This window comes from Equus asinus, chromosome 23, assembly GCF_041296235.1.
Source record: "Equus asinus isolate D_3611 breed Donkey chromosome 23, EquAss-T2T_v2, whole genome shotgun sequence".
NCBI classification, from domain to species: domain Eukaryota; kingdom Metazoa; phylum Chordata; class Mammalia; order Perissodactyla; family Equidae; genus Equus; species Equus asinus.
The window spans coordinates 39,684,195-39,708,033 of NC_091812.1; the positions used below are offsets into that span (position 1 = coordinate 39,684,195).

At 37.5% G+C, this 23,839-nt stretch overlaps 1 protein-coding gene across 3 annotated transcripts in view; it reads left to right on the top strand.

The window, feature by feature from the left end:
• Positions 1–23,613, top strand: part of RIC1 (RIC1 homolog, RAB6A GEF complex partner 1) — a 143,968-nt gene extending 120,355 nt beyond the window's left edge. For 2 of the 3 annotated variants that reach the window (XM_014860736.3, XM_014860738.3), the window contains exons 13-26: positions 4,118–4,156; positions 4,485–4,595; positions 5,459–5,548; positions 6,193–6,353; positions 7,603–7,741; positions 12,053–12,169; positions 12,641–13,369; positions 14,642–14,800; positions 14,889–15,025; positions 16,637–16,923; positions 18,038–18,229; positions 20,201–20,381; positions 20,531–20,719; positions 21,561–23,613. In XM_014860736.3, the coding sequence (XP_014716222.2) occupies positions 4,118–4,156; positions 4,485–4,595; positions 5,459–5,548; positions 6,193–6,353; positions 7,603–7,741; positions 12,053–12,169; positions 12,641–13,369; positions 14,642–14,800; positions 14,889–15,025; positions 16,637–16,923; positions 18,038–18,229; positions 20,201–20,381; positions 20,531–20,719; positions 21,561–21,849 (2,820 nt within the window). In that variant the 3' untranslated portion in view covers positions 21,850–23,613. The remainder of the gene's footprint in view (positions 1–4,117; positions 4,157–4,484; positions 4,596–5,458; positions 5,549–6,192; positions 6,354–7,602; positions 7,742–12,052; positions 12,170–12,640; positions 13,370–14,641; positions 14,801–14,888; positions 15,026–16,636; positions 16,924–18,037; positions 18,230–20,200; positions 20,382–20,530; positions 20,720–21,560) is intronic. The other variant, XM_014860737.3, reaches the window with a different exon arrangement.
• Positions 23,614–23,839: the final 226 nt, after the last annotated feature.

Sequence of the window (23,839 nt, forward strand, 5' to 3'; positions counted from 1 at the left end):
CTATAGCCATTTCTCTGCTATTTTCATTTCCCCATACTTTGAACTATTCATTCTACACTGACCTAGCATCAATGCCAGTTCTGCCTAGCCAGGTCTGTGTTGCCAGAGAGCCAAGTAGAGCAGAGGATCAAAGAAGGTAGGTCTGGAACTCAAAAATCCATCAGGCAATAACAAAAATTGAATTCCTTCCAGCTCAAAAATTCAGTGATTCTGTGATTCTTAGCCATCTATGAAGTATCCCATAGTAGAAGCATATAACACTAATATTACAACTTTGGACAAAGTAGGTACTAGCAAGATTCTTCTGTCATTCTTTTCTTTAGATATCTAAAATATTCAGAAAGATGAACTTGTTTAACTCTAGCTTTACCTAATTTTTTCAGTTTCCTTAAAACTAATAAAAATAATGCCAAAATTACACTCCCCAAACAATTAAGTTTTAATAGACTCATAGAATTTTTAGAGCTGGAAGGACTTTAGAGATCATGTAGTCCAACTGGATTTTATACATGAGGAAACTGAGGCTCAGGGAAGTTAGGTGACTTGCCCAAGGTCACACAGCCAGTTAGTGGCAGACTTATCCTTATCATGATATAAATTAAAGTAACAATCTAACCTATTTTAAAACCTAGGTACTAAATGCTGAATCATATAAAATACTGCTGACCTTGAGCTAAAACATAGAATGAGCCTATTTGGCAGTGTTTTTATTTGGAGTTGCCCTACATTTTGTTTGCTGGCACACCCACCACACGAGTCAACACAGTGTTATGGTGGTGTTTTGGTAGCTGGTTTACAATGTGCTCACAATGCTAATGCTTTACCTTCCAGGCTTTTTAGCAATTAGTAATGATTCCCTGAAGAACATGGGTGTCTATAATTCAATTCCCTCTTCAGCATATGCTCTCCTCTAGGATAAGTGCCCGCATCCTCCATCAAAGTGGCTTTGTTTGCGTGATTTATTCTTTGTATGCTTCTCGTACAGCTTAGAGTTCATCAAATGAGCTCCAATAATTCTGCTGCTCTGTCTGTTCCTCATGTAGACTACTGGATTTTTTTGTTTGTTTAAGCCTAAGTGTAGAAACCTTACACTCGTTAGTTTCCTGATGAGAAGATTCTCTGTTAATTATGTTTTTTCCTTTAAAACAACACAGATACAGGGCCAGCCCAGTTGTGTGGTGCTTAAGTTCGCACACTCAGCTTTGGCAGCCTGGGGTTCGCAGGTTCAGATCCCAGGTGCGGACCTAGCACCGCTCATCAAGCCACACTGTGGCAGCATCCCACGTAAAATAGAGGAAAATTGGCACAGATTTTGACAATCTTCCTCAAGCAAAAAGAGGAAGATTGGCAACAGATGTTAGCTCAGGGCCAGTCTTCCTCACATGCAAAAAACCCCCACAAACACGTACTTGTCAGAAGCAGGGTTAGTAGCTGCTGGTAGAGATGGTGCTTTTTTTGTTTTTTGGGGTTTTTTTTAATTTATGTTTTCTAGCTATAAATTTTTAAAATTTTGAAAGTAGTTTGTTGACAGATGGAGCACAAATAATGTGAAATTTAAAAAAAAAAACAGCAACAACACCCTTATGGTTTTCATGTGTGTTCCTTCTTGAACTGCCATTTATGTTAATACTCAGTATTTTGTATGGTATAAAACATTTGTTTTTGGAAGGTGCATGAATCATTATCACCCCGCATTCTGAAATGTTGGTTTTATGGTTAACCTGGCTAACGATTTGGAAAGAATAAGATTCACAAAATGTGGGAGATAAGCACCTACAATGTATCGAGCATTACGTTAGGGGTGTCAACAGAGAAGATTTTAAAGGCTATTTCCTTTATAAACAATTTGTTCTCATTCCTACAGTTATAAAATGTACTAGGCGTGGTATTTGGCACAGGTAAAATCTCTTTGGGAGGATGGCTTTCGTAGTCTCACCAATTAAAGACTAAAGTAGTCTAGGCAAGAGACAGGAGTTTAGCAGAATGACTTTAAGTTGGGGGCGAGGGGAGGAAGATTTAGGTTCTTTGAGAGTTTGAAAAATCCTAAGATGTTAAGAGTAGAGATTCTGTACCTTAGCACTCATTTCCCAGTGATGTGGCATGACTTTTGTGCCCTGAGTATGCAGTCCTGACCTGAGTTTCTTCATTATTCATTAGCTGCCTCTTTCCTTACTTCTGCCATTTCCTGTTCTCAGTATTAGGGATAGAGCTCAAAGTTCAGGTGACCCATACATCAATAAAGGTGACCTACTGGAGAAGAAGTTTTCTTCTCATTTCATAGCATCTGCATAAGAAATAAGGCTTCATTTTAAACTTAAACTTTAAGTTTAAAAATAAACCATTTGCCATTTGTGGCATCTCATACACTTTTGGAAGTTAAAAGAATAAATTGTTTTCCCCTACGATATTCATCAGAGTGTGATCATATGATAAGATTTAACCTTGGTTCCCATGATTAGAAATTCTTCATGTTGCAGTCCACTTTGTCGGTGAGATCCCACCTCACACTTTATCCTCGCACACATTTCCTAAGTACTTAGGAAACACCAAGGTTTGGGTTCAGTGGGGGTTCTTTTTAGTGTCTTGCGTGGCTAGCCCAGTAATACTCCAAGTATCTCCTTCTGCAAGTGACTGTTTTTATTTTCTTCATTCAAAAAAAGAATTTCACTTACAGCCTCCTACAAAACTACTTTCAACTATTATTTTGCCACCTGATCATTACCTCAGATTACCATTCTTTTGAACTAATTTTATCCATTATAGTGAATTTTATTAATTGGCCTGACTGGTACAGCATATCTGTTAAGATAAAAGTTAAGCATTCTTCAAGAATATATTGTGACACTGTTATCTTTAATTCTGTAAGGTAAGGCTTCCACAAACCAGCACTAGGGTTAAGAACTTCCTAATGTACTAAAAGCTATTAATTTACTTAGATTTTAGGTTGAATTACTAGATAATAAGTGAAGTCTAACAAAAGTAGTTTTATGAATAAATTTTATCAAGGTTAATACAGATGTTTTCTTCATATTTTTACTTGATTTTTGTTTTGTCTTTGCATTACACAGAGAATCTTATTGGATTTGATTCTGTTTACTTGGCTTTTTAATTTGGCTTTCTTTTTTAAATATGTAATAATTTTTCTTTGAGTAAAACAAAAATAAATTTGAGTAAATTGAATGTTCTCTTATTCCAGGAACAGAAGATTCTTCCCTTGTGCTGTTGCTCTGTTAATTTTCACCCTGCACTCTTAATCAGTAGGCTTGTAGAGAGATCACAGTCTCAGTAAAGCTAGAATTTACTTAATTTACATTAATATCTCACAGAGGATTCTTTAAATTTAAAATTCTTGTTAGAGTGATACAAAGACACCATGTACAAAGATGTAAGACAGACAACATAGGAAGATATATTTACTACTTAGGTTGCAGATAAAGAGTTAATATCTGAAATGTATTAAAAGTTCTTGTAGCTGAGTAAGTTGAACACCTCAACCAAAAATAGTAGCCTAGACACATGTTTACAGGTATATGGACGTTTGTTTAGAGATAGAGTAAGAACTGGTTATCCCTGAGCAGTGATATAACAGGAGAATTTCATTTTGTACTTTGTACATTTTTATATTGTTTTATAAGCATATGTTTTTTTAATCAGAAAAAATAAAAATATTTCCATTAAAAAACAAAAAGAAAATTCTTGCTGAGGCTCTGATTTTATTAGATAAGGCTGTTTTGGGATGGTTCAGATCAGCAAACGCGAACTGTTCATCTGCACAGTTCTTGGCTGACCTCATGGGTGCGTCTCTAAAAATCTTTTTGTCAGTCTGTATTTTTGAATGTTCAGTATTTAAAACAGACAAACAAAAACAGTGTAGAGAAAAAGGAGGAAATCCTGATGTCTAGAAACTTATAATGAGGTGGTTAAGACAGGAGATGTGAAATACTGGCTGGTTTACAAATGGTAAATTCCAAGTACTCTACTAGTAATACCATTATTTGGGAGCACTTTAAACATTGTACAGGAAGATGAATATCATATTGTGATGTTAATGCTTTAAATGCTTTCGGTTTAAATGCATTTCAGAAGTCTTATGAAACTGATGTGTTATTTTCTATAGATTTCCAGCATCTATCTAGAGAGCAATTGGCCTATACGGGTGAGTTGTTATTTTGCTGGTGTTAACTTTCATTGGATAGCATTTACTGCATGTGGCATTCTGGAAATTGAGTCTTTCAGTGGGTGCATTGATAAAAGTAAAATTTTAATGCTTGGTCCCTTGTACATTGTTAGTGTATTAGCATCCATAATTTCGTCAAACATAACTTGTGTATAAATATTCAGATTTTTAAATTTAGCATTTTACATTTAGTTCACTTAGCAAACATTTATTAATAGTTTATCTGCCTGACACAATACTAAGCTCTTTATATCTAATAAAGTATATAAGTTTGCAAGGAAGAGTTTTTAATTTTTTTTTCAATCAGTTTTCAGCTATTGATAAGCTTGGACAGAATATCGCTGTGGTTGGCAAGTTTGGTTTTGCACATTACTCTTTACTCACCAAAAAATGGAAGCTTTTTGGAAACATAACCCAGGTTAGTCTTTTTGAAATTAGAAATCTATTTCTCAAAGTATAAGAGAACTACAATATGAAATAACTATAAAGTAAACCACTGTTTACTTAATAAAAAATACAGTCAAATATTTAAAAACTGATGTTGGATTATTTCTGAGTTAATTCTGATAAGGTACTTCATATTTGATAAAGGATCATATCGAGATATTTGGTTTGTTTTTAATTCTCGTTAAGATCAGGCACTATAATTCTTTAACCTGAGGATTTACTTTTACATTCCAGGCTGAGTTCATCAGAATAAGATCAGAATAAATTTCCACAAAATTTGAGATCATTCCCTGCTTTTCTGTATGTGATAGAAATACTTGGGTAGCATACAAACATATGCAGTTGGATTTTGTAAAAATCAAATAGGAAAAGAGAAGGAAATTAACATTTAATAGGTGCCTAATGTGTATCAGGCACTTTAGCGTGCTTTCAAAAATGTTGTTTTATTGATCTTTATAACAACTCAGTGAGGGCACTATTGTTACTAACCATTTTGTAAAAGAGAAACTAGGATTCAGAGTCAAGCAGCTGATAAAAGATAAAGTCAAAATTTAAACCAAGGTCTGTCAAATGTGGGAATAATGATGCTGCATGGTACCCACTTATTTTGAATGATATATTTTCTGTCTTAGAGAAATGTTTATTTTTTCAGAATAGGATATAAATCATTATTAATAAAGGCTCGATAGTAATATTTAATTGGGGAGATAGAGAGTAGAGCAGAAATAATTTGAACTTTGTCTGCTTAGGAATATTTTATAAGTGTATATTACTTATCGTAATTTCTGGCAGCATAAATAAAAGTAAATATGGTTTTTAAAATTTTCTTTTAAGGAGCAAAATATGATTGTGACAGGTGGCTTAGCCTGGTGGAATGATTTTATTGTCCTTGCATGTTATAACATAAGTGACCATCAAGAAGAGGTAAGTTTTTGTTCTCTCAGAAATAACATATTTTTATATTTTAAAGATACTAAGCACTACTATTTGGTTTTATATAGAAGATAATCTAGTGCAAAATGAACAAAACATGTTTCAAGAATTTGGCTTTTATTTTCAAGTAAGAATTTGGTATTTTTAACATGGAATTTTCATTTCAGTTTACTACTTTTTAAAAAATTTTAAAGGGGTAATAAGGCCTTCTGAGAGCTTCTCTAAGGATTTTAGCTGTTAGATATTCTCTATAAAGTTTGTAAATAATGAAAAATAGTTAAAAGCAGAAAAGTATAAGGATGGCTGTCCTTAGAGATTTATTAATTTATTGATGCGTATGTTTATTTTTTGAGAAACTGCTGGTCTCCTTATGTCATGTCTTAGTATGGAGGTCTAAAAGGAGTGTCTTGTAATAGTACATTCACAGTTTCGATGACTTCATCTTTTGGTTATTTGTAAAATGAGCATACCCTGTCAAAATGTAAACATTATCCATTTATTATTAATGCTCAGATTAGTCTTTTAACTCCTCTTACTTGAAAAAAAGTCAGTAGATAAACACTGTGTCTAAAGTATTTACTCATCCATGGTAGGCATCTTGTTTTTACAGTTTTCTTTATTTTTGTTTCCTTCAGCTCAGAGTTTACTTGCGAACATCAAATCTGGACAATGCCTTTGCTCACGTCACCAAAGCACCGGCAGAAACATTACTGCTTAGTGTCTTTCGGGACATGGTAATAGTATTTAGAGCAGACTGTTCAATATGCCTTTACAGTATTGAAAGAAAATCTGATGGGTACGTATATAGTATATGACAGATCACTTTTTGGTCCTGTTTATCATGTTTCCTCTGTAGTTTTCATTTTCTCAAAACAGTTATTCTAACTTTATATTTAGTTTCCTTTGCCTTAAGAGTTAAAAAAGCAACGAATTTTAATTACTGATATTCATGTAGTAGTTATTTTTTAGCTACATACATAGATTAGATAGAAGAGCCTGCACTAACCTCTTCAGCTAATCTTAATGGATTCAGTTGAAAAAAAATCTAGTTTGGGATAGAGTTTGGGATAGTTTGGATTTTTTTCCACAACCTTGAAAACAGGTGATTACTAACTGTTTGCTAGTGTTCTAAAAACTTGGGGAAATTCGAAGGAGTTCCACAGCTTTAAGCCCTTAGGAAGCATTTCCTTAGCAGACTCACTCACATTTCCGCTGAGCTAGATGGCTATATTCTGGGGCAGAGAAAACCAGCAGTCCCATTGCTGCTGTGTGTGGCCTCTGTTCTTCTTGTCATCTGGTTGTCTTGCAGCATTTAGACCATACTTCTTAAGTTGTCTTTCGCTCTCAGATTTTTTTTTTTTTTGCAGGGGAAGATTCACCCTAAGCTAATATCTGTTGCCAATCTTCCTCCTGTTTTCTTCCCGTCTCCCCTCAAAGCCCCAGTAAATAGTTATGTATAGTTGTAGTTTCTTCTGGTTCTTCTGTGTGAGCTGCCATCACAGCATTGCCACCAACAGACAAGTGGTGTGGTTCCACTCCCAGGAGCTGAACCCATGCCGCTGAAGCAGTGAGAGTGCTGAACTTTAACCGCTAGGCCATCACGGCTGGCTCTCCCATGTTTTCTGTTTCTTTTTTTAAACAGCCGTGGATTGTGTATTTGCTGAAGTAGCTTAGTGATTGAGGAGTAATTTAAAGATACAAATTAAGAAATCTCACTAGCCTCGGACAGAACCCATATCCTTTCTTAACCAACTATTTCTCAACCAACTAAGCTATTCCTATAGCAGCTTCCCAGTTTTTTTCTTCCCTTCTTCATCTTACTCCCTTTCTTTCTCCCTCATCCCCATGTGTGTTCTTTGGATGCCTCACCCTTGTCAGCCTGCTTCTTGAAGGACACCTGGGGAGGAGGGAACAATAGGTAGAAGGTATTTGGGGCCTCCATAAGCATGAACTCTAATGCTATTAATAACAGAAAAGGAAAAAAAACCTTGTTAGCATTGTTGTTGAGGTGTGTGGGCTTCTTTCTCTCTCTTTTTTTTTTGCAGTCCAAATACTACTGCTAGTATTCAGGTTCTTCAGGAAGTCTCCATGTCACGCTACATTCCTCACCCTTTCCTTGTAGTATCTGTCACTCTGACTTCAGTGAGTACAGAGAATGGAATCACCCTGAAAATGCCACAGCAGGTACCATTCCATTTCGTCTTGGTTTTTAGTGTTTTAAGTTGATATCAGGAACTATTTATTTGTTCAGCAAATAAATACTAAGTGTCTAAAATGTGCCTTGTGCGAAAAGATGCTTGTTTACAGTAGCAGACTAAACAAACATGGTTTCTGCTCAGACAGTAAAGAAATAATTACATAAATAATTAATCCTAATTGTGATGTGTGTACCAAAAAGTAGTGCAGGTTACTCTTAAGAGTGTATAACAAAAACCTGGAGTAGTCTAAACAATCAGAGATTTCTTTGCCATTTAGATTGAAACCTGAAGAACAAGTGGTGGTTATCTAAGTAAGAGAGGGGGAATTTCAGGCAGAGGGAACAGGAGTGTAAAGGCCCATAGATAAGAGAGAACATGACACATTCAGGAAATTGGAAGAACTTCAGAGTGATTGGAACATAAAGCATGAGAGAGGATATGAGTCTAAAATCCAAAGTATTGTAAGCTGGGTATTACTAGACCTAAGCTTTGTAACATATGCTTTAACTGTAAGAAGGAAAATGAACGAACTGCACAAGAGGAGAAGAGCTGGGAGCCATTGTAATGATCTAAGTGACTGGTATTAGTGGCCTAAACTTGGGCAGTGAAAAAGATGGAAAGAAATGGAATGAATGTAAAATACAGAGGACTCCATGACTAGTTAATTAGGAGGAAAGAGGATAATCCCATAGTTTCTGGTTAAAGTAACTGTGTATGTAGTGGTTCCACCAGGACCCACGTTGCGTAACTTCCTATTCCGAGGTTCCTTCCATTATACCAGTGTTTTGCAAACTTCATGTCAAGGTGGAACCCATCAGAGGAAAACTGTGTGTAGGTTTATTTGTCATCCCTGTCTTCCCAGTCTGTATTTTACTTCCTATTAAGTCACTTTCATTGATCTTCTTTAAAATATAGGTCCCATTTCCTCTGCAAATTATATTTCATAGTAACCAGATGGTCCCAGTTGATAAGGGAAAGTTCTGTTTTACAGAAGAATTCTGGCTAAAAGATGTGGAAGGAATGTAAGAAAGAATCACCGTTTTTGTAGCCCCTGAGGAAATAACTGATTCAGGCAGTGGTCGTCTTTAGATGAAACCATCAGATGAAAGGTTGATGGGGAACTTCACAATGAAGGGATCAGGTTGTCATACCCAACCCTTATTAATCAATCTCAACATTATTAAAAGTGAAAGAACCAGGTGTGGCATCCTGGGTGAGGCAAGATGACATTCATATGAAGAATTACTACCAAAAACACTAAAACTGAACTGAATCAAGCTTCCAGAATCATCTTCCATTCACAGGAAATACAAGGATAGAGGTTTAGTTTAACACTACAGGGAGGCAGAATGTAGAACATTCTATAGGACAGCTACAAGAAGTCAGTAACATAAGGGGGAAAAACACTCTTCTAAATAAGACTTTAAAGCCAAAACAACTAAATGCAATGTGTAAGTTATTTTGTATCCTGATTCAAACTGACTGTAAAAAGACCCTGTTAAGTCAATCAGAGATATTTAAATATAGACTGAGAAATGACACTAAGAAATAATTATAAATATTATTAGATGTGATACTGGCACTGTGATTATATAAATAAATATCCATATATTTTAGAGATGCATATTAAGTGTATAGAGATAAAATAACGTGATACCATCCTTTAAAACGCTTTGGCAAAAATAAATAAAGAGAAGAAAGGGATTGATGGAGCAAATAGGGCAAAATCTTGATAGTTGTGGATCTGAATGATAGAAATATGGAGGTTCATTGTACTATTCTCTATACTTTGATCATGTTTGAAGTTTTCATACTAGGAAAAAAAAGGGACTCCTTCTATATCCCAGATATAGTAGGCAATCGGTGGCATGAGTGGTACTGGGTACCCCATTTTAAGAGGGCCTTTTACAAAAAGGAGATATCTCACTTGGTGAAGAGCAGATTAAGAAGTTAAAATATAATAGGAAATAGACTGATTACATCTTTCACAGAGGGAAGATTGCTACAGCAAAGCAAGCTAATTTTAGGAAACTAACAATGGGACTGTTCAACAGTAAGATGGCCTCCCTCATGAAAGAGTGAGCTCCTTGTCCCTGAAACTCCCAATGAGAATCATCTGCCAGGGATTTTTAAGGCTAAGAGATGGTGTGTTGGGTTCCTTCAAATTTAAGATTTCGAGGATACAGATAGTCCTTGCTTTTATGTTACAACAAGTTTCTGAAAAGCTCATTCAAGCTGCCCGAGAGTGCTGTTGCTCTCGTCTCTTCTTACCTATTGCAGTATTATCGGTAGAAAACGTTGAATGCATGGATACAGCTGAAGAAAAGAGAAGTGTTTTACCTTTTTTTCCCCCTAATGAGGTAGTAGGAAGTTTACCATCTTAAAACTGAAAAGTGGTCATTATGAACATTAGTCACATTGTGGTGAATTGCAGTAAGTGCTCTTAAGGTCTTTTGAAGTGTTTAAAGAGTTTGTTCCTATGCCTGTCCCCCAACAGTCATACTGTTTTTTGATTCTTGTGTTTGCATGTTCATTTTTCCTTTTCCTCTGCCTCTAGTTCTTATAGTTCCCACACACCTTTTAAATTCCATTTTTCCTTCTCCTACCTCCAAGTTGTTTGCTGTTTCTCACGTGATATGGACGATATTCAAATTTTTAGTTTTCATGTCTTTATGTGCTAAATGGAGAACTGAAGACTTCTTTCCAAGTAAAGTTCTTGGGCTTTATGACAGCTTCTTGGAGATTTTATGGTTTTTATTTTTTACATTTGTACTTTGTAAATTAACAACAGTTCATACCATGCTTATTACTTACCTAGATAGGGTCTAAAAAAATGACACCGTCCTTGAATGTTCTGGACCCTTTTGCTGTTTCTTCGTACGCAGTCCCTTGTAAGTGTCTGAAGGGAGTACAAAAGAGCATTTTGTATATCTGATTATTTTTTGCAAGTAGAATACATAGGGTGGCTGCCATTTTCCTGACTAAACTGTAAATGATATTGGCAGCTTAAATTTGGCCAGCCAGCAAGTGTCAAAGCTGGGACACCATCCCACATCTTCTGAATAATCATCCTTTCCTTCCTAAAATCCTTTCCTTCCTTGGTTTATGTGACAGCATCCTCTCCTGGTTCTCTTCCTGTCTTCAGAAGCTTAGATGATAGTCCTCTGCTCTTTCAGCCCCAAACTTGTTTGCTTCAGTTTACCAGCCTCGCCTTTATGGTTGATTCTGGCATAGGCATCTCTGATTCAGTCATCTCTTATAACATTTTTACTTGAAGGTCTTAAGATTCTTTCAGATTTAATGGGCAGTAAAATGAAACCGCTCAGTTTTCTCTAATTTCTCCTCCTAACTTCTATCGGTGATAACTTCAACTTCTCTAGCACTTAGATTTGATACCCTGAAATCATTTTTGATTCAGTTCTCATTTTCTACTCTTCATGTCTAGAATATCAGTAAGCTTTTGTTTTTTGTTTTTTAATCAAAATGCTCTTCCTTTTGCAAGTGAAAATGACTTAATATCTGAGATTCATTTTAAAACAGTTCCTCTCAAACTTTAAGCTAGGTGATAGGGTTCAATGGGAAATCATTATACTAGGTTCTCTACTTTGAGGTTTGATTGAAATTTTCCATAATAAAAAGGCAGACTATTTCCTTCATTCCTGAAGTCAACACCCATAATATCTGCCTCTCGCCAGTAACCCACCCTGAATAACTCCCTTATTCAGCAACTGTTAAGTAGTGGCTTATTTCCTGCTGTTTTTTTACCTGGCTTTCCAAGCCCTCCCTGAAGGTGTATTGCCATCCAGCATTTTTCCCATAATATCCCTAATCTAGCCAGATTGTTCTCACTTTCCTAGTGGAACTGTTCTGTCCTATCTCCGTGTCGTTTACATTGTATCCTTCAACTAAGTACCATCCCTTCTTCTACTCATGTATGTCTTCCTCACCCTTCAAGTTCCACCTCATCTTTGAGCCTTCTCTAGCCATGCCAGCTAGGTCACTGAAGTGATCTCTCATTTTTATGAACGTGCTACATTCTCTTAGTTTTTCCAGGATAATTCAGCTCTGCCCTCTGTTTTATGTTCACTTGCATTGTTCATTAATTGAATTGTGTTTAGCTTGTTCTACCCTAGCCGGAAAGCTCCTCATAGTCCCACAAAGCCTAACAGAATGGCTTTTTATAGTACACACATGGTAAATATTGTTGATTGTTTAACCTGTAAACATTATGGATTGAGGGGAAAATGCTGAAAACATACCTGTTAATGAGTATGAATCTGATTTATTTTTCTTTCAGGCTCGTGATGCAGAGAGCATTATGCTAAATCTTGCAGGACAGCTTATCATGATGCAAAGAGACAGATCAGGCCCTCAGATCAGGGAGAAGGACAGTCACCCTAACCAAAGGAAACTTGTGAGTAAAATGCAAGTGATGTAGAACAGTAAGAATATATGGTATTGGGATGAAGGAATAAAAGAATTTAAGAGGAGAATATCGTCTTGTGATTTGGAAACTGAGAAAGTACTGAAAATTAGTCTTAAGCCTGTGGGTGTAAGACTATTTGTGAAGGGTAAAGGATAAGGTCCCGAAATGATGATAAAATGTTCCATACTCCAGATGTTGCTGCTTTAGTGTTACATTTGCGAATTCTAATGGGAAAATAGGATAAACTGGTGAAGTTCTTGGGGGTTGCTTTTGTTTTGTTTTGTTTTGCTTTTAGATTTGAATACACATACTTTGAAAGGCAGGGTACTAAATGGATTCTCCTAATTTTCCCAAGAAGTTGTACTATTGTTTTGAAAGACTTAGAAAACGGGTACCTAGAAACTTATGAACTTACAAGATTAGTATGAAAACAACCACTTCTTGTCTCTCCTTCTCCAGCTGCCATTCTGTCCTCCTGTTGTACTAGCCCAGTCTGTTGAAAATGTCTGGACCACATGTCGAGCAAATAAACAGAAGCGTCACCTACTGGAGGCCCTCTGGCTGAGCTGTGGAGGTGCAGGAATGAAAGTTTGGCTCCCTCTCTTCCCTAGGGATCACCGCAAGCCCCATTCCTTCTTGTCCCAGCGGATCATGCTGCCTTTTCACATCAATATTTACCCCCTGGCTGTTCTATTTGAAGACGCGTTAGTCCTTGGTGCTGTCAATGACACTTTACTCTATGATTCTTTGTACACCCGGAACAGTGCTAGGGAACAGCTGGAGGTGCTCTTCCCTTTCTGTGTTGTGGAGAGAACCTCTCAGATCTACCTCCACCACATTCTCCGTCAGCTGCTGGTCAGGAACCTTGGGGAGCAAGCCTTGCTCTTAGCCCAGTCCTGCACCGCGTTACCTTACTTCCCTCACGTGCTGGAGCTCATGCTCCATGAAGTGCTGGAAGAAGAAGCTACCTCACGGGAGCCCATTCCCGACCCTCTGCTTCCCACTGTGGCGAAATTTATCACCGAGTTCCCCCTCTTCCTGCAGACGGTTGTTCATTGTGCCAGGAAGACTGAATATGCCCTGTGGAATTACCTTTTTGCAGCTGTTGGGAACCCCAAGGACTTGTTTGAGGAATGTTTGATGGCTCAGGATTTGGACACTGCTGCCTCTTACCTTATTATCTTACAGGTACAATTCTCTTCTTATAAAGGTACAAGAATTAATGAGCTTAAACTTAAAAAAGGTTCTGTGTTGGCACTGTGGTTGTGTTTAAGGAATTAATACAGTCAGGTTTCTGTTCAGTTTGTGTCTTTCTTTTTGAAGAGCTCAGTCTGACGGCAGAAAGTTTCTTTGAATATCATAAGGTAACATTGCAGGGTATTTAATCCTATTTGTCCATAAATGGGCCTAAAACAGATTAATGAGTTTACAGTATTATTTTGAATAATATTGAAGAAATGTATGTATTATAATACATATAACAACATGCAGATATTACATAAGAAACATAATAATAATAATTTTGAATATTATTGGGTTTGTCTGAGTCCCCCACAATAACAGATTTGTTTCCTGATAGTGTGGCATTGCTGAGGGGATTCTGATGCAAGCATGGGTCATAACAGAGCACCTCATGTTAGGCTCCCCATAGCAAGCTGAGAAGACTCGGTCCTTCCACAGGAATTACCCTCAGAGGACATGGTTTTTCTCAAAATAATGTGTTCTTTGAATCATAAAAATAGAAACAAAATAAAGCAGCTGTTTTTTCATTTTAGGTCACTCCTTAGACTTTCAATGATCTCCCAAGTAATGGAATTGGGAACTTTTTCTCTATCAGAATTCCTAAGTTGCTGTGGATTATCAGATAATAATTACAGTTAAACTTGTCTATTAGGCGCCTTTCCATTAAGGCCGAGGCAGGCGGTGAGTTCAGATTTGTGAGAGAATTATGGGAGGTGCTGATTTCATAGCAGCAGTACACACTATTGCCCAAAGCAGAGATTTTTTTAGGTCACATCCTCAGAAAACTCTCTTGTCACAGGAGACAGACCTGAGGTTTCTTGGAGTCAGGCAAATCTAGATTTAAAAAATTCTTGCTTTTCTGCTGATCGTCAGCAAGTTACTTAACTCACTTTCTTCATCTGTAAAATAGGGATAATATACCTATTTTGCAGAGTCACTAGAAGAAATGAAAGAATGTATGTAAGGTTAAAGTAGGGTAGCTGGCATGTCCTGGGAGTTCAGTAAGTTGTAACTTACATTAGACCAGCAGAGTATTTACCTCATTTTTCCTTGTATGGTGCTTTCTAATGCTCCTTTTAATCTTACTATTAAACTATTCCCTACAGTGTTTTGGCTGTATTCCTTCTCTGAGTGGAGGTAAAGAATTGCTCATATCTTCCCAAATCATTTGCAGTATAAAAGGAATGCTATGCTTGTCTGTCTTGGTTGTTTTTATAGAATATGGAAGTCCCAGCAGTAAGTAGGCAGCATGCCACCCTTCTGTTCAACACAGCCCTGGAACAAGGCAAGTGGGACCTATGTCGACACATGATTCGATTTCTTAAAGCCATTGGCTCTGGAGAATCTGAGACACCTCCACCCACACCTACAGCTCAGGTTAGTTGCAAAATTGCACCGCTTCTCTAGGCCATACAGCTCTATGGTATCTTTCTCTAACTGTACTGCGCATTGTGTGTAATCATAGGAACCCAGTTCAAGTGGTGGATTTGAGTTCTTCAGGAATCGAAGCATCAGTTTATCCCAGTCAGCTGACACTGTTCCTGCTGGTAAATTCAGCTTACAGAAAACACTAAGTATGCCATCTGGTCCTTCTGGAAAAAGGTAAAAGAATAAAGAGCTGTTACTGCTTTTAGGGCGTTTCTGTGACACATTGCATTTCAGGACGTTTGTGAAATTGCTTCTTATGAAAACAACTGTTTGATCCAATTGTAATTACTTTTTCCATTCCCAGAAGGCTTAGAGACCACACAAAAAGCTTCCCTTTTTTCTTCCTCCAAAGTTCACTTCTTTACTCTTCGTATAGATTCTGCGCCTTGTACTAGAGTAGGTCTTGATGTACCTGTTCTGAATGCAACTAACTTTAAATTACTTCTAACAATAGAGGACCAGAATAAAAAGGAAGATAAATAAATATGCAGATAATCCAAAAGCCCTCTTACAGTCAATAGTTTTACTCTTCTTTCCAACGATACCTCTTGACAAAAAGTAAAAATTTAGTGCACATGTACTTGACTCTCCTGGGACTCTTGATTGGAGAAGTCATGACACCGTGAGCCAAGAGGAAATGTATCCTGGAGACTGAAACCATATCACCCATAGGTGGGTTATTGTCTCCTGAGAAGTAACTATGAACTCGTACTGGACATTATAAAATAGAATTTCCTCTGGTTTGTGAGGTCCTTGTATTCCTTCCTCTGTTGTTACATGTTCTTGGCTTTTGTTTTTTCTCTTCCCTAATCCTTTCTTTTATATGCTATATTCTTACTACAGTGCCTGGCACATAGTGAGAGCATTTTGAACATTTTTTATTGTGATACTGCTTTTTCTTATCACAGCCATTAATACCACCCCACTGCCAGCATACACACAGTCAGGGCTGTATACAAGTAAAATGCAACCACAGAGGACTATAAACAACTGCCAGGCAAACAGGAGCCTCTCAGCCATACCCTGAATTTAAATGCTGGCAAATACACATTGAGTGCTCACTGTGTGCCACTTACAGTTCTAAGCATTTGCTGATGTCTTTTAATCCTTACAACTCCGTAAGGGTAGATGCTGTTGTTATCCACATTGTACAGGTGAAGAAACAGAGGCCCAGAAAAATAAACTTATGTTTGCACAACTAATGTGTGGCAAAGCCAAGATCTGACTCTAGGCAGTTGTGCTCTAGTACTGCCTCTCACTGAAACCACCACATTACTGTTACCAAACCAGGTATACGTTCCTGTGAGTAAGGGATAACAGACTGTATTTAGTCAAGTCATTAATTTTTAAAAATCACTTTTATTTTTATGCATCTGCATAACTCATGTTGAAGACTTCATTTCGCTTTGCTCCTCCCTCCTTGGTTTCTTTGATCTGTTCTCCTTCCCTCTTTTCATTGGTCTTTTCAAATAGAGCATTTATTTTTCCTGTTCTTTGCTTCGGCCAGTCACCACCCTCTTCCTGGTTTGGCTTTGTCTCCTGTTTTTTCCTATTCCATGTATCCATTCTACAGATATGTTTTAAGAGCCTGCTGTGTTCCAGGTATTGTTCAACAGGTCATGGTATCATATGGAGGAGAGCCCTGATACTTTATATTCCTCTTCAGTCAGAATTAGATCTTGGATCTCTTACCTCCTTGTCAGTGTTATCAATGCTACTGCATAAAAGTATGTGAAGTCTTCCAGTAAAGATTGTTCTTTAGCTTTCTTGTGTTCCTACTTACAGATGGAGCAAAGACAGTGACTGTGCTGAGAACATGTATATTGACATGATGCTCTGGAGACATGCTCGGCGTCTCTTAGAAGAAGTTCGGCTAAAGGACCTCGGCTGCTTTGCAGCCCAGCTGGGCTTTGAACTAATTAGTTGGCTATGCAAGGAACGTACCCGAGCTGCCCGGGTAGACAACTTTGTGATAGCCCTGAAGAGACTCCACAAAGATTTCCTGTGGCCACTTCCCATCATCCCAGCCTCTTCTCTCAGTTCTCCTTTCAAGAATGGAAAATACCGAACAGGTAACGTAGGCTTTGTATCACTTGTACAAGGAGAATTGTATTTTAGTCCAAGTATTTAGACATTTTGCTGTTAGTTGATATTCAGGGAAGGCTTCATTCCAAACTCAGGAACAGATAAAAGCCAACTTTTTGTACATCAGTTGGAACATCCACCATTTGACCAAGGATGTAAATAAGGTAGAACCTATGTCTCTAAGTCTTGTGACCTTGAAGTCTAGTTTATGAATCCAACCATTATTATCTCATGTTATCAACAAGTTGAGAGTTGGCTGGCTATAGTAGCTACCACACTTATCTTATTGTGGGAAGGAGTCTTGAATTGGATAGTCATGAACCACAAAATAAGCTAAGTAGTGATTTACCTGACAGGACTCATTCCAGAGAAATGGTAAAAATGCATCTTTGAGAGCTTTGGGCCATCTTCTAAACAGCAGAGGACAAAGTGAAACTATATTTTGATAAAAGATAAAGTTTTATAGTTCAGGCCTTTTAAACAAGAGTGTTCTGGAGCCAGCCCAGTGGCGTAGCGGTTAAGTTTGCACGTTCTGCTTTGGTGGCCCCGGGGTTCACTGGTTCAGATCCCGGGTGCAGACCTACACACCACGTGTCAAGCCATGCCGTGGCAGGCGTCCCACATAAAATAGAGGAAGATAGGCACGGATGTTACCTCAGGGCCAGTCTTCCTCAGCAAAAAGAGGAGGATTGGCAGCAGATGTTAGCTCAGGGCTAATCTTCCTCAAAAAAAATAGAGAAGAATGTTCTAATTACTTAGGAAAATTTAAACAGAAACCTGTTATTTTGGCATTAGGAAACTTCATGTCATCTTAAGAACCAAGGAAGATCACTTAAAAGATGAACAGAATACAGTTGTGGCCTGGTTCTAAGAAGAAATGTGATGATATAGGATGACTGTTAGACGGCATTATGTAGTCAGTCTATTTTGTTACAATCCCACATCCTTGGTTTAATAGGTGGATGATGCAGTGCAGGACAGTAATTGGCTTTGAACTTTGAGTGGGGTTGAATGGGAGAGAAGCAGAAAAACTAAACTGGAAATGGCAATGTATGCATCTTGAATTCCCTTTTGTGTTTTGTTTTTGGACCTGTCTTGCAGTGGGAGAGCAGCTGTTAAAGTCTCAGTCAGCTGACCCTTTTTTAAACTTAGAGATAGACTCTGGAGTCTCTAATGTCCAGCGAAGTCAGAGCTGGCTCGGCAACATCGGCCCCACTCATCATGAGATAGACACGGCCTCATCCCATGGACCACAAATGCAAGATGCTTTCCTGTCACCTTTGTCTAATAAAGGTAAATGTCATTTTAAATCCTGGCTCTTCTGCAGTTCCTTTGGAGGAGAGCTTATTTATGTACAGCAGCACTTCAGATAGAGCTTCACGCTTTTCTTTCAGGGTGTGTCCTTGAGGATTAGCTGTTGCTAGAGAGGGGTGTAGTTACTAGAACAAGGCCAAATTGGCCTTGACTATACTTTACCATATTTATTTTGGATAACTGAAATAGGTAAAATCTCATCCCAGATCAGCGCTAATAGATGAACCTTTGCAATTGATTCTGATGACACAGAAACACTAACTTTGAACCTCAAGTAAGCAAAGGGTTATCCCTGGACAAAGAATTCCATTCTACTCAAAAGTAGACCTGTATCATAAAAAAAATTATACTTGATTATCCTGTATTTTTTATTTTATCAATAAAAATTTGTGGAAATTTTCTTTTTTCTCTTGTGAGTTCGTACATAATCTCCTTAATTTTGACTCTTTGCCTTCAAAGCCTAAATATTTACTGTCTGGTCCTTTACCAAAAAATGTGTGCCAACCTCTGCTCTATAGTAATGGGTAAATTACAAATTAAAGAAGTTTTAAATTGATTTTTGTTGTTTAGGTTTATTTCTGCAGTTTTCTAATGGGCAGGCAGGCATTCACCTGATACTTGATTTTATATCTGTTATTACTGTTACCTGAGCTTCTGCTCTGTGCGGAGGCTTATAGCTGCCATTACTTATTTTTTTAACTGTGGTAGAATACATGTAAAATTTACTATCTTAACCATTTTAAGTGTACAATTCAGTAGTGTTAACTACATTCACTTTGTTATGCAACCAACCTTCAGAACTCTTTTCATCTTGCAAAACTAAAACTCTATATCCATTAAATAACAACTCCCCATTCCTCTCTTCCCCACCTACTGGAGGCTACTATTCTATTTTCTGTGTGTTAATTTGACTTTAGATACCTCATATAAGCAGAATCATACAGTACTTGTCTTTTTGTGACTGGCTTATTTCACTTGGCATAATGTTTTCAAAATTCGTCCCTCTTGTAGCATGTATGAGGATTTCCTTCCTTTTTAAGGCTGAATAATATTCCCTTGTATGTATAAACCACATTGGTTTTTTTTTTTTTTAACTTTTTAAAGAGACCATTTCAAACATATTTCAAAAGTAGAGATCATAGCATAATGGACCCCTTACCTCCCCACCCTGCCTCCTACTTCACTTATTACCAACTCATGACCAAATTTATTTCATCCGCTTCCCCCCTATATTATTGAACCAAATCCAAGACACGATATATTTTATCTGAATATTTCAGTATGTATCTCTAGACAGACTTGAAAAAAATATATATGTAACCATAATATCATTATCACCCGTCAAAAAATTTAACAATTCCTTAATACCATCAAATATCCAGTAATATTTGAATACCAGTTGCTTCATAATGTCCTAAATTTTTTTAATTGTTTGAATCAAGATCCAAATAGGTTCACACATTGTGATTGTTGTTTTTAATTCTCTGACTAGTGATTGTTCTCCTCCCCATCTCTTTTTTATTCCTCCTTGTAATTTATTCATTGAAGAAACTTGCTTCTGTGGGTTTTCTCATAATGTGGATTTTGGTGGTTGCATCTTCATGGTTTAGTTGAACCGTTTCCTCTTTATTTCTTGTAAATTGGTAATTGAAGCTAAAGACTTGATCAAATTATACCTAGAATTTTTTGGAGGCAGGTAAGGCCACTTCATAGGTAGGAGCATGTTTTTCCATCCAAAGGCACATAATGCCTGGTTATCTCTCTAATGATTAAAAAATGTATATATATCTACCACTGTTAATGTAACATGGGAATCTCAGCAGTGGATTTAATGTTTTGGGTTCAAACTCCTGTGGAGAAATGAACATCTGAGAAACAGCTAATATTTAAAGTTAAAGGAAAACATATTTTCTACGTGAACCTAGTTTATAACTTTTGGCAATTCTTCAGCAGGTGATGAATGCAGTATTGGTTCAGCCACAGACTTGACTGAAAGTAGCTCCATGGTGGATGGAGACTGGACAATGGTGGACGAAAATTTCTCCACACTCAGTTTAACTCAGTCAGAGCTGGAGCACATCTCCATGGAGTTGGCAAGTAAAGGGCCTCACAAATCCCAGGTCCAGCTTAGGTGAGTTTCTCAGCATTTTCAAAGCACAGAATGCCTCCTCAGTATTTGGGCAAATAGGGTACAGGGTCTACTTACCTGATAACGATTGCCCTTCTGTCCATCTGTAGACCTTTCTTAGCATCAGTCATTTTGTTTCTGCTTGTATGTAGGTATTTGCTGCACATCTTCATGGAGGCAGGATGTCTGGACTGGTGCATTGTCATAGGCCTGATTCTTAGAGAATCCTCAATAATCAACCAGATTTTGGTTATTATACAGTCTTCAGAGGTAGATGGAGAGATGTTACAGAACATAAAGACAGGGCTACATGCAGTGGACCGATGGGCCTCTACAGATTGGTAAGTGCTGCTTTCCTTAAGCTTATCATCTTGGCTGTCCTTGGGTAAATCCTGCCCTTTCACATTCAGGCTCAGTTCTGGTTCCTTTATTTGGAGATTTTTAGGTTGGGAGAAAGATGCTTTCATATGTTCATTTTTAAGCCTCTTTTCTTTAGTTACCATTCTATACCCAACTATTTAAATGAGTAATGTCCATTTAGATATTGTTGGTCAGTTTATATGTGAATGTATGTCACTGACTTAAGATTGATGCAGTACCAATGATCTTAGACTGAAACTTGAGATTTGTCGTTCTGTGGAATTGAAGGTAATAATCTAAAAATGTCTCTTGAAAAGATAAAAATTTAAGGTCTATGTGTATTTAACATTCCATGGCAGTTACTGGCAAGCCAAAATTAAGAGTAGTGAGTGGAAGTCAGGAGTCTTAGATTCTAGCCCTTTGTCACCAATTAAGTGTGGACTTGAGGCTTCCCTTCCTTGGATCTAGTTTTCCTTCACTGGCAGATTCATTTAGGTTAGATGTTCTCCGAAGGTCCTTTTTCAAGTCTAAAGTCCTGTTGGTCCTTAGATTGTAGACTATGATTTTTAACTGCAATACTGAAATAAAGAATGTCAGTCTCTGCTCTTAGTGCTCAGAAACTTGAATCACACTGATGCTATGTGCAGCTCCCCTCTGCTGCCCAGGGCATCAAAGCAGCCTTTCCTCCCTGCGCCTGCTCCCTCCCCCATAGTCTATCACTGACCTTACTGTATCAGTGTTTAGTAGGGATTTATCCATAGCACTCTGTGGAGCCGTCTAAATGTAGCAGATGAGAGCTAATTTCCTTTTTCCTCTCTTTAGTCCTGGATATAAGCCATTTTTAAACATCATTAAGCCACAACTACAGAAGCTCAGTGAGATAACAGAAGAGCAGGTTCAGCTTGAAGCCTTCCAGCCAATAACTGCGGGTAAGACTCCTGAACAGACCAGCCCCCGGGCGGAGGAGAGCAGGGGCTCCTCTGGCCATGGAAGCATCCCCCAGGGTGAGGTCGGAGGTAGCAGTATGGTCAGCCGGAAAGAGGAGGACACAACCCAAGCAGAAGAGGAGGAACCTTTTCAGGACGGGACTTACGACTGTTGTGTATCTTAACAACAGTGGGTACCATCACCAAGGGCAGTATTAATCAGCCGCGTGCAACTGAGGACACTGTGACCTAGGTGGATGATTGAACCAGGGAGAGAACTTAGCTCAGAGACTCTGGTAAGGTATTAGTAAATTTTAACTAACTCTTTCTCTTCTAAGAAATCTCGACTCCATAAAAATGTGATATCAAATAAATCATCTTTCATAAAAAAATTTTTTAAGCTGCAGTGGAAAGTAATAAAGAATATTGTACAGATGTACACAAGAATATTTTGGTTTTATTTAAAGGATGGTAGCTCTTAAACATAGGGAATGTTTTGCCCCGGATGAGCTTACTTTTCACTACTTGATAGCTTCTTACATGTTTTCTGGTTCAGCAAGTGTCCAGACTGCTTTTTAAAAATAAATGTTAAGGTGCTTGCTCTAGCTCATCAGGTACTTGAGCTGCCTGCGTGCCCCTTGGATCAAGCGTGGACTCCCTCCTTGGGCCTCCTGAGTAGATGCCTGCCCTGGCACAACACGTGCTCCGTGGCTTTTCTAGCCTGTTAAATTGCAGTCCTGAAGTGAGGGGAGCTCTTGACCTGTGAGTCAGTGTGCCCGCTGTAGCAAGCTGGAGTCCTGCTAGGTGAGCGAGGGCAGAGGTCTGAGGGGTTCTTACCAATTATGCTGTTAGATACCACTGAACTATTTTGTATCAAAGAACTGTATCTTTTTGTGAATACTCTTGTGTAAATATACTCACAGGCACTGTTCATATTTTTAGGGCTTGTATTATAATTTGTAAGGTTTTATGCTGGATTCTGCATGGCTATAGATACTCACTCTTGGAATAAAGACAGGGCTTGCTCTTTCCAGATATGAGCAGTCTTCATTGGAGGAAGACAGGTTTTTTGGCTTGGTCATAGAGAAATGGTCACACTGATCATGAAATGAAACAGGTTTTGTGCAAATTAATGTTTCTTATTTATTGCTTTTGTAAATTGAATAAAAATGGACTTTTATGTAAATAGACTGCTGAATCCTGCATTATCACGGCTACTAAAAATTAGTATGTAACAAATGCATTCTTCATTGGAACTTTTTAAATATTTTATGTATTTCTAGATATGACAAATTTTAGTTTTCATACATTATGAAAACATAACTGCATACTCCTTAATTGCTTCAGACTAAACATATATCCACTGTATGTACTTCTAATTACCTTATAACAGTATTAATTTAGATAGCTTGTTTGTACTGTGCAATTTGAACAAAGGAATGCAATGTTATTTTTTACAAAAACAAACTTGTTTATTTTTATAATGACAACGTATTTGATGTGGACCAAATTCGTACCACTATGTAAAACAGCCTCTCTCCTCCTAGTGCAATTACAGTTTAGAAATAAAGCTTGGTCCTCTATCCTAGCTTTTTAAAGTAAATGGCTAGATTTAGTTGTCCTAGCCAGGTTTCCTTTGAGGGGAAACTCAAAAATATTTTGAAATTGCTTAATTCAAAATTCATCAAACTATTTTAAATTCTTGAGATTGGTAATTTACTATCATTTACTTTTTACAAGTGCAATAATTTCACATACTAAAACTCCTGAATGGGTGGAATATGTGATTATTGGTACCTGGTCCTTCTGGTGCTACTTTTATTTAAACCTTTGTTTTAAACCACCTTTCTCTGAATCTTTAGAAAATAATGTTTCCATGTGAGTACACGCAGCCCAGCAAGAAACTAAACTGAAATTTCTTCTCCTGTCCTAGTCCATTAGGAGAAGAACTAGCATTATTTTTGTGTCTGATGTGAATATTGTCAATAAAAATTATTTACCATTGTAAACAGCTGTGATCTTTTCAAATACACTAATATGCTGCTGGGTTCATCTTGCACTCTTTAAAGCAGGGCACCAATAAGTTAACTGTATTCCTGGTGTTAATGCCATGAATGAATCTTTTCTTCTATAAGATACTTGTTTTTCAACTAACAGAAATGAGTGGCCCCAAGG